This window comes from Sander lucioperca, chromosome 15 (genome assembly GCF_008315115.2).
Source record: "Sander lucioperca isolate FBNREF2018 chromosome 15, SLUC_FBN_1.2, whole genome shotgun sequence".
Lineage (NCBI taxonomy): Eukaryota > Metazoa > Chordata > Actinopteri > Perciformes > Percidae > Sander > Sander lucioperca.
In genome coordinates this window covers 18,379,900-18,389,177 of record NC_050187.1, presented here as the reverse complement: position 1 = coordinate 18,389,177, position 9,278 = coordinate 18,379,900, and the positions used below count along the sequence as shown (strand labels likewise).

Genomic DNA, 9,278 nt, shown 5'->3' with positions numbered 1-9,278 from the left:
TAGATAGCTTTACCAACAATTGTGTAAAGCATTTAGATATGGTCACACATTTTGATAGCAGTAACAGTGTGTAGGTCTGTTTGTAGAGTATGTATATTTCACCTGTCAATTTAGTCAACTCAGAATGGGTAACACATTTTGGAGTACCTGTCACATGACTGATGTATTACCACAAATAAACTACTTGAATGCTACTGGGACAGAAATGTGAAGTCAATGCTGTTTTGGCTACTGTCATTATGAGGAATTATTGGGAATGATTTGTTTAGTAGCCTACAATTTTTAACCCAAATATTTTTATTAGAGCTGAAACAATTATTTGATTGACAAGAAAATAATCTGCAACCATTTTGATAATCAACCTAATAAACTAAATACCTTTTCAAGCAACTATGTCATTAATGTGTTGGTTACAGCTTCTCAAATGCAAGTTACTTTTACTCTGTTTTATATAATTTAAAATAGAATATTGTAGTTGTCAAAACAAGACACCTGAAGATGAATTAAGATAATAATTGGCAGATTAATCCATAATGAAAAGAATTGTTAGTTGCAGCCCCACTTTTAATACTACTAGGCTACTACTACTACTACTACTAGCTTACTACTACTACTACTACTACTACATTAAATAATAATGTATAAAAACTCCAATTAAGCTTTACAATGTTAACCTTCTAGGAACCTTCGGGGGGATTGTTCCCTACAAGTTTTATAAAGGTTTTAAAGAAATAACTTTCTGGGAATGTTCCTAGAACGTTATTTCAAGGGCCAGGGCTTGTGTGTGTTGTTGCTGTGTTGCGTGTGTTTTCTGTATATAGGCGTGGCTTTTTTAATATCAACTTAGCCTGGCATTATGTTTCCCTGCCAGTCTCATTTGTTAGCATCAACATTTTTGTTGGTTGAACTAAATTCATCTCTGTTAAATAATTTCTTGTTGATTCCTATTGTGTGCTTACTTTGTTTGCTGTGGTCTCAGAGCCGGACCATAATGATCTATTAATGTAGGCTCATTCCAGCTTTTATTTTATTATACATTATTCTATGTAATTTTTTTAGAATATATATTACTTCATTAATTTAACCATTTATTTATGTATTTATTCCTGATAAATAGGTCATTTTTCGTCCTCCATAAAAGAACCAACCTGCAGCTAGTCTGCTGTTCTCTTAATACAGCCACGGTCTGCTCTCCCTGTTTTTCAACTTCGCCACACTTCCTGACTTCCTGTGTCACTGAACCTCCGGGTCACTCAGCGGAATGGCTGCGTTCCTGCGAGCTCGTAAATATGTCCGTTGTGTTGTTCGTTTCTCCGACCGTGAACTGTAAACGCTAGTGTTAACCGCTTGTGACGATAAAAAGGAGACCTACTAGACAAGCTGCTATGGTGGGTCACCGTGCGTTTACCAGTTATACAAATAGAAAGGTGTTAGCTAGCTAGCTGACGTAGCTAACGTCACAGTTCCTTAACTTAGCTGCAGTAGTTGCTGCGCTGCTCGACGTGTCACTTCAGGGTTGACTTGTTACCAAAACACTAACATGTTTGTGACCAGAATTTAGCGACAAGTCCTTTTAGCTAAATTAACGACATATTGGCACGAGATTGTAACAGTTAACTTAGATTAATTCTCTTAGTCCAAGGGCGGAGCCAGACATTGTAAACATTCGGGGCTCAGCCCAAACCTGGGGGGTCTGGGGGCATCCTCCCCGGGGAAATGTAGCTCCCATTTAACGTTACAGCTATTTGCACTATTTCTCAAGCCATTTGATAATATAATGCCAAAAAAGCTATACATCATTTGGGGAAAACATGATAGTTGCCAAGGAAAAATATCGTCCTGTAGAGTCTACATCCTATGTTGTGTCTGTTCTCCGACTGTCTTCATCATTCAGAACCTAACAAAAATGATTAGGCGTAAGGGATTCTCAAAATTAATGTTGATTTACTAATCAATTTATTCACTAATTGTTTTGTTATCGTCACCTGTTTTTAAAAGAATTAGGTCAACTTCAGTGTGGGCGAGGCCAAAATAACAGTTTAGGCCGATGTCACCTAGTAAACCAGTCATCTACAAGAACCCGCACACCCAAAAACTAAACAGATCTAACCAGTTTTAAGGACAGTTTTAAGGACAAATGGCTCCTGTGGTGAATGTAAGTAATACTTCACTTCTTCCTTGTACAGGCTGAAGAAAATACAGATGTGGCAGGTATGATTGAGGATGAAGATGAAAGTTCAGATGACCCAAACCTTCAGGTATGAAATCTGCTATGGACATACACTAAATGATGATTTCTTTTATATACTGCATATTTTACAGAATACTGAGCCAAGTCTTATTATTTAGGTACAATAAGAACCCCTTATTAACTCCAGTCAAAAAAACATCTTTTTGTTCCATATGGTGTAGGTATTTTGTGATTTGTTTTGAAGAAAGGTCAAATGAAGAAAAACATCAACATTCTAAATTTCGGCAGCCATGTAGAAGTTTGATGTACTCTATTTCACACGGTTCCAATTTCCAAATAGTTCTTCCTATTATAGTAAGACTGAGAACAAAGAAACTCAGGACTGTTTTTTGGCACTTAATAACTTTGTCATTGAATTGCAGCTGGAGCTCAATGCGTTCAGAGATCAGTGGATGTCTGAGCTCAAGCCGAGCTCTGGAGCAAGTGGATTAAGTGGCCGACTGCTACGAGCTAAAGGTCTAAAGAGGACACAAGATATTGCCAGGGAGGAGAAAGTAAGTTGTGAAATGATTTCTCCAGGTGAAATGTGTGTTGAATGACTGACTGAATGAGTCTTCTTCCCTCAGGCCACAGAGCTGTTCTTGAGAGCTGTTCAAGAAGAGCAGAATGGAGCCGTTTATGAGGGTACGTATGTATGTATGTATGTATGTGCTGATCAAAATCACTAGTTAAAGGATGAAAGGTAAATGTTAATCACAACAAGCTAATTCTTAAGGAACTAACAGAAATGTCATAGTTAATTTACAGAGTAAGCTGGTGGAAAATGCTACATTATATCAGATTGTTTTTTTGCTAACCATCAATCATTATCCTAAATTAAAATGCGAATAATTTCAACAGTTCAGATGTCATTGCTATTGACAGTAATTCAGCGTGTTTAATCCACCCAGATAGTTTTGTATTAGTATATGATAGACTTTTGAGAAACAAAATCAGCTGATTGCATTGGTTGAGCACTTCATATTTATTTTCTTGTTAATGTGTCATTTGATGTCTTTCTTTACTTGCAGCTATCAAGTTCTATCGCATGGCTGTGCAGCTTGTACCTGACATTGAGTTTAAAATCAACTACAGCCGTCCTGCTGATGCAGACCGAGTTGGAGGAAACTAGTAAGCTGCTTTTCATTTTTGGATATGGGCCGACCTAGATTGATAAACAAAATCCTAAATTAATTAACAAAAGTTAATTAAGCGTCTTTGTCTCTGTGATAATCTAAGTATAGTAAATTTGTCAGCTAGATTTATGGCTGAGAGGACTTTAATTATCTGCCCTATTAACTAAAGGGTGACCGTATTAAAACTACTAATCTTTTAGTTAAAGTGAGTGGAGAAACAGTTGTGAGTGGGTCATGGAGCCAGGATTGACGCATTTACACCAACAACAAACACAGGTCCTTGCTTATGGCTGAACATGTGTATTTATTGCAGCGTGGAGGACAATAATGTTGATGAGATCGAGGATCTACTTGCCTACTTTGAGCAGCAGCTCAATGTGGAAAGCTCCTTTCCAAAGATCTGCAGTCCTGAGTTGGATTTGACTCAGATGCACATTTCAGGTAAAAATCTGTCTCTTTTTTTAGATTGTAAATATGCCTAGAGTCATTATCAACTTGTATTTATTGTAACTAATTTGTTTCCTGTTTTATTTGGCTGCAGCCTTGCCACGGGAAATCATGATGTACATATTCCGTTGGGTCGTGTCGAGTGATCTTGACATGCGAGCCCTGGAGCAGCTCTCTCTGGTTTGCCGGGGGTTTTACATCTGTGCAAGGTCAGCCCCTCTGTCATAACAGATCAGATGTGTTACAGCTTGTCTGTCAACTGCTGCTTTCCTCAGGTTTTACCTCTCAAAATTGCTGATTTGGAATCGGGCAATTAGGGATTCCACATTGTTGCTGCATAATAGATAAAGTAATTAATAGCCAGTTCTATGTGCATGGTTAAATCAATCTTATTTTTTTTCACTTTTTATTTCTCTCCAGGGACCCTGAGATTTGGCATTTAGCCTGTTTAAGAGTGTGGGGACGGAACTGCACCAAACTTGTACCCTTCAAATCCTGGAGGGAGATGTTCCTGCGAAGGCCTCGTGTGCGTTATGATGGTAATTAGGTATTTCATCAGTTACACATTACTACGTCAGAGTTTATGAGACCAGTCTTGATATCTTTTATTTCGGAACCCATATCAACAAAACATTTTTTTTTAAACATACCTGCTCTTAACATGCAGCACAGTGTTGCCCCCTGCAGTGGGAAGAGGGCTACAGCAACGTTATTGGATCAGCTGGAGCATTTCAATCAGTCACTGCAGAAATCTGAAAATGTTTACTTTAAAAACTTTAGAAATGTCATACCACTGGGCTTACTGTATGTTTGGGTTCAATACTGGAAAACACAAAATGTAGTGTGAAATTGCATTATGATTCTTTACCACACATGTAGATATAATAATTATTTATTTACAAAAATCACAGATGCAAGCTTTAGTTTATGCACAACACACAAGTTCAAAAGCCAAATGTTTTAAATAGCCAGTTGGCTAAAAATAATATTGGACCGATCTTGATGTTGCTTCTGAAAGTTAATACTGGCCAATAAGGCTGCCAGCGTACCAGTAAATCAGTTTTCTATTATTAGTCAACTAAACATCCAATGCTGCATGTTGAGCTTTCTATTTATATTATTTTCACAGGTGTTTATATCAGCAAGACCTCATACATTCGTCAAGGAGAGGAATCGTTGGATGGATTTTACAGGGCTTGGCATCACGTTGAGTACTACAGGTAGATGTTTGACTTAAATTGTTTTTATTTATTTATTGTGAGTTGTGTAGATATCGCAGCTAACTGTTGACATTGTTATCGCAGGTACCTCCGGTTCTTCCCTAGTGGCCAAGTTGTCATGCTGACCACCCCTGAGGACCCTCTGGCCGTTGTTCCTCGCTTGCGTACAAAGAACATCAGGTAAACTTCTGTTTTCTGGACATCACAACATCAAAAACAATTTCACAGATTTGATTGCCAGCTCTTTTCATGATTGTTGAATTTTGTTTCATTTTACAGAATGGATTCTGTTATGCTCGGTCATTTCCGTCTGTCGCAGGAGACGGACAATCAAACCAAAGTTTTTGCTGTGGTCTGCAAGAAAAAGGAGGAGGTGAGACTAAGTTCATTTTTTTTTTATTTAACCTTTATTTAACCAGGTTGGCCGTTTGAGAACAGCAGGTTCTCATTTGCAACAGCGACCTGGCCAAGAAAAGCATAAGCATGCAGGACAACATACAGTTTAACATTCAATACAATACAAGAATACAGAATACAGTAGGCTACATGAAGTGTAGATTAAGTAAGCATTACAAAGCTGGTGCAAAGTGAAGTGTAAGTAAGGCGATGGATATGCGAAAGTGATATGGTAATAACACAATATACATGAATAGACAGTCTATAACACTGCTGAGATGTAGTGAACAGTCAAACAAAAACAATTGCAAATTATGATCTAGTAGTGATGTTGATCAGTTATAATGCAATATATATGAATAGACCGTCTATATAATTGTTGAAATGTAGTGAAGAGTCAATATACAGTTAGTGCAAATTGTGGTCTGGTTAGTGATATAGGTCAGTAATAACACAGTAAACCGGAATAGACAGTCTATATAAATGCTGAATGTAGTGAAGAGTCAATATACAGTTAGTGCAAATAGTGGTCTAGGTAGTGATGTAGATCAGAAGTAACACAGTATACATGAATAGACAGACTATATAAATGCTGAAATGTAGTGAAGAGTCAATATACAGTTAGTGCAGATTGTGGTGTACGGAAATTGTGTGACAACAAAGGTGGGAGGAATAACAGTTGAGCATACCTGGGCAGATGACTAGTGCAAAAGAACGTAAACAGAATGTGATAGCAATGCAGGTGAAGATGTGCATCTGTGCAAATATGCAATGGAGCATGACAGAGATAATGGAATGCAATAAGGGGGTGCGAAAACAGAGCATGAATGATGAACAGTTAGCACGTACTGTGATCGGACATGAGCTCAGACAGACGTGCTTTGAAGGCTGTTAGTGGGATAAGGGTTTTGAGTTTCAGGGGTTTTTGAAGTGCATTCCAGTCATTTGCAGCCGAAAACTGGAAGGAGTGGCGGCCAAAGGAAGCATGGGCTTTTGGGGTGACCAAGGAGATATAACTGCTTGAGTAAAGCTATAGTGACCAGTGAGTGTAGGTACAGCGGGGCTTTGCCTAGCAAGGATTTGTAAATGAGTTGGTACTAGTGAGTTAAGCAACGAGTGTGTAACGAGGGCCAGCCAACTAATGCATAGAGGTTGCAGTGGTGGGTGTTATAGGAGGCTGTGGTCACAAAACATATGGCACTATGGTAGACAACATCCAGTTTTTTCGGGAGAGAGTTCATAGGGTGAGAAAGAAAGAAATATAATGTAGGAAAGTGTGTGTGGCCATTGTGGATCCTTTAATGCACTACAGATGGGCTTTTGTGTAGTGACATTTTAACAAAGCCACCAGACGTTTTTTTTTCTACTAATGCTAGTTCTGAAATGAAAACATACCGTATTTAATTATTTGGTTAGACATTTTTTTTTCAAAGTTAAAGAATGTGTAAATCAAATACAAATTAATTACTTCATTATGAACCCCATTTCCCCCAGGAAAAGAAAAATATGATTAAAAGTAACAAAAAAAAACTAATACTTTCTACAACTTACTATCTCACACTCCATAATTTAGATTTTTAGCATTTCATTCAAAGTAATTGATTATAAAACCAGGGAGTTATAACCTTTATACTCAGAGACAACTAACTTTTAAGGAATCATATCCTGGACCGGGTGGATTTATTAATGTACTACTTTATTTTTAACCTAACATGCATTGGGGGCTGATAACAAAAGAAACAAGTATTTTACTCATTACAGTAGTGTTACTGAAATTGAAATATGAATTGTTGCACTACTCCTTAACTAGTAATGTCATAGTAGCAGGTTACTAATTAACACATGAACGCTCACCTGCACTGTAAATTCCAAATTTCTTAACAGAAAGCGACTGAGTTTCAAAGGAATCGGTTCTGCAGGCGGAACCCAGCTCCGGAGGCTGAACACAGCTTCCATGTGGGACTGCATCTGTCCTCTGGGGGGCGTCAGATGTTCAGTAAGCTCGAGTGGATACACCACTCCTGCCACATCAATTACAAGTAAGAGTACCAATAGTAGTGGAAAAGATATTTCCCTATTTGTTTCAAAAATGACATTAATTCTGTTTTTAGGCTGACTGGGGAAACGGTTGTCACAGCATTTGACGTGGACAGCAAGTACACACCCTTCTTCTTTGCACGTGTGAAGAGTTACACTGCTTTCTCTGAGCAGCCTCTTTAAGCTCGGAGACAGCAAAAATTCATCCACCATTTTAACAACATGCATACTCCTCCGCTTGTTTAATCTGTGCTGCAGCTGGTTCACGGTGTTAATATATGAACCCTCCTGTTTCCTACATGCGAACACTTTATGTTTCAGATTTACATAATAGAATACTACTTATTTTCTGATTTCAGAAATTATGATAATGTACTGAAAGCTAAAATAATTAGCAACCTTTCCCACCTGTTCCAAGCAATGAATGTCCATACTGTGTTTGTGTCATGGTGCACTTTCTCCCTCAAATAAACAGTGGTGTACAGAATATGCTCTTATAGTTTTAATTATTTTAACTGAAGGACTTGTATTGACAAATACTACATAGAAGGGAACTGGGTAAATGTTCCAAAACTAAAATAGCATCCTCAATGTAGTGATGTGTAACTGGGTATTTTCGAACAATTCTTCATCAATCACTGATGGCTATAGGGAAAAATTATACATCATGGTAAAATGATATAATGTTTTGCACAACCCCCGTGAAAAGACATTGCAGTTCCATTCCAGACTTCTACAGTACATCATTTGTCTTGCTGAGGACACACGGGTATAATCCACATATTACACTTTCTGGGAACCAAGCACGGACAGATCAAACAGGATTTGCAGAGAAAAATAATAATGAATGTGAAAGTTGAATTGGATTAGGCTCAATGATTTGTGGCTTGTTGGTTTTTCAAAGATATTCTAAAGGAAATATAGTCTCTTGCAAGTTCTTAATTAAAATGGCAAGTAAGTCTATTGCTGCTTTTGTATCAGTTGATAAAAAAAGGACAACTTAATCTTGTAATTTGAGATAAAAACAATTTTCATCTGTCACAAAGCTGAAGCAGTTAAGTTGCAGCACTGAATGTTAATTGTTCCACCCAGCTAAATGTAACAACATTGCCATTTTTAAATTGAAATGCATTCAAATAGGGGAATTTAGAAATAAATGGTCATCCACTCTGAATGATGCAATGCTCAAATTACAGTAATTCATGATTCATCTCTACTCATGTTAGCATGATTATTATTTGTATGACAAATTTTTGGTTAAATCCAATTCAGGTTTTCTTTATCACCAGAGGTCGTGGTGCTCTACCTTTTTAAAAAAAAAAAAAAAAAAACATCATCACTGTGAGGAAGTCATAGTTGTTTTTTGCTTGAGTCCCTCTAGGATTTCGCGATGTCGCGATCACGCCAATTCACGCAAATTCAACCAATCACCGTGACTTTGGTGCGACTCGCAATTTTGACCAATCACCGCAATTTATCTGCAAATTTGACCAATAACCGGAGTTTCCCGTGACTTCAACCAATCCCAACAGTCCCACGTGCCAGACTTTACGTCAGTATAATGTGACTCTTGAGTGCCACTGACCAAGCGGGAGTGAGAGAGAGCTTGTTTCCGATACGAAGACGAGACTCGAACATCTCACATTTACCAACAAAACGTACAGCGGAAGACTGTGCAAAACATTTCAGACCGCCCTGCCAACCTGTATACATTTTAACATCAATGTACGCTGTAATGTTTTTTCACTCTAAAGTCAGCGGCTGCTGCGGGGCTGCTGCGGGGCTGCTGCGGGGCTGCTGCGGGGCTGCTGC

At 38.0% G+C, this 9,278-nt stretch overlaps 1 protein-coding gene across 2 annotated transcripts; it reads left to right on the top strand.

Annotated features, from left to right (window-relative positions):
• The first annotated feature begins 1,183 nt into the window (after window positions 1-1,183).
• On the top strand, window positions 1,184-7,956 carry fbxo9 (F-box protein 9). Of its 2 annotated transcripts, none has more exons than XM_031303710.2 (13): window positions 1,184-1,388; window positions 2,187-2,258; window positions 2,614-2,745; window positions 2,818-2,875; window positions 3,262-3,361; window positions 3,680-3,807; window positions 3,908-4,022; window positions 4,234-4,352; window positions 4,943-5,033; window positions 5,118-5,213; window positions 5,313-5,406; window positions 7,314-7,468; window positions 7,541-7,956. In XM_031303710.2, exons 1-13 carry the CDS (start codon window positions 1,386-1,388, stop codon window positions 7,647-7,649), a joined length of 1,272 nt encoding a protein of 423 aa, XP_031159570.1. In that variant the 5' UTR covers window positions 1,184-1,385; the 3' UTR covers window positions 7,650-7,956. The 2 variants fall into 2 exon arrangements, with proteins under 2 accessions (XP_031159570.1, XP_035848640.1); XM_035992747.1 differs by having other exon boundaries at window positions 1,190-1,283.
• Window positions 7,957-9,278: the final 1,322 nt, after the last annotated feature.

Bases quoted from the DNA above. Each gene is read 5' to 3' on its own strand.
- fbxo9 (XM_031303710.2), top strand. The intron at 2,746-2,817 runs GTAAGTTGTGAA...TTCTTCCCTCAG, and splicing joins ATATTGCCAGGGAGGAGAAA to GCCACAGAGCTGTTCTTGAG. The intron at 3,808-3,907 runs GTAAAAATCTGT...ATTTGGCTGCAG, and splicing joins GACTCAGATGCACATTTCAG to CCTTGCCACGGGAAATCATG.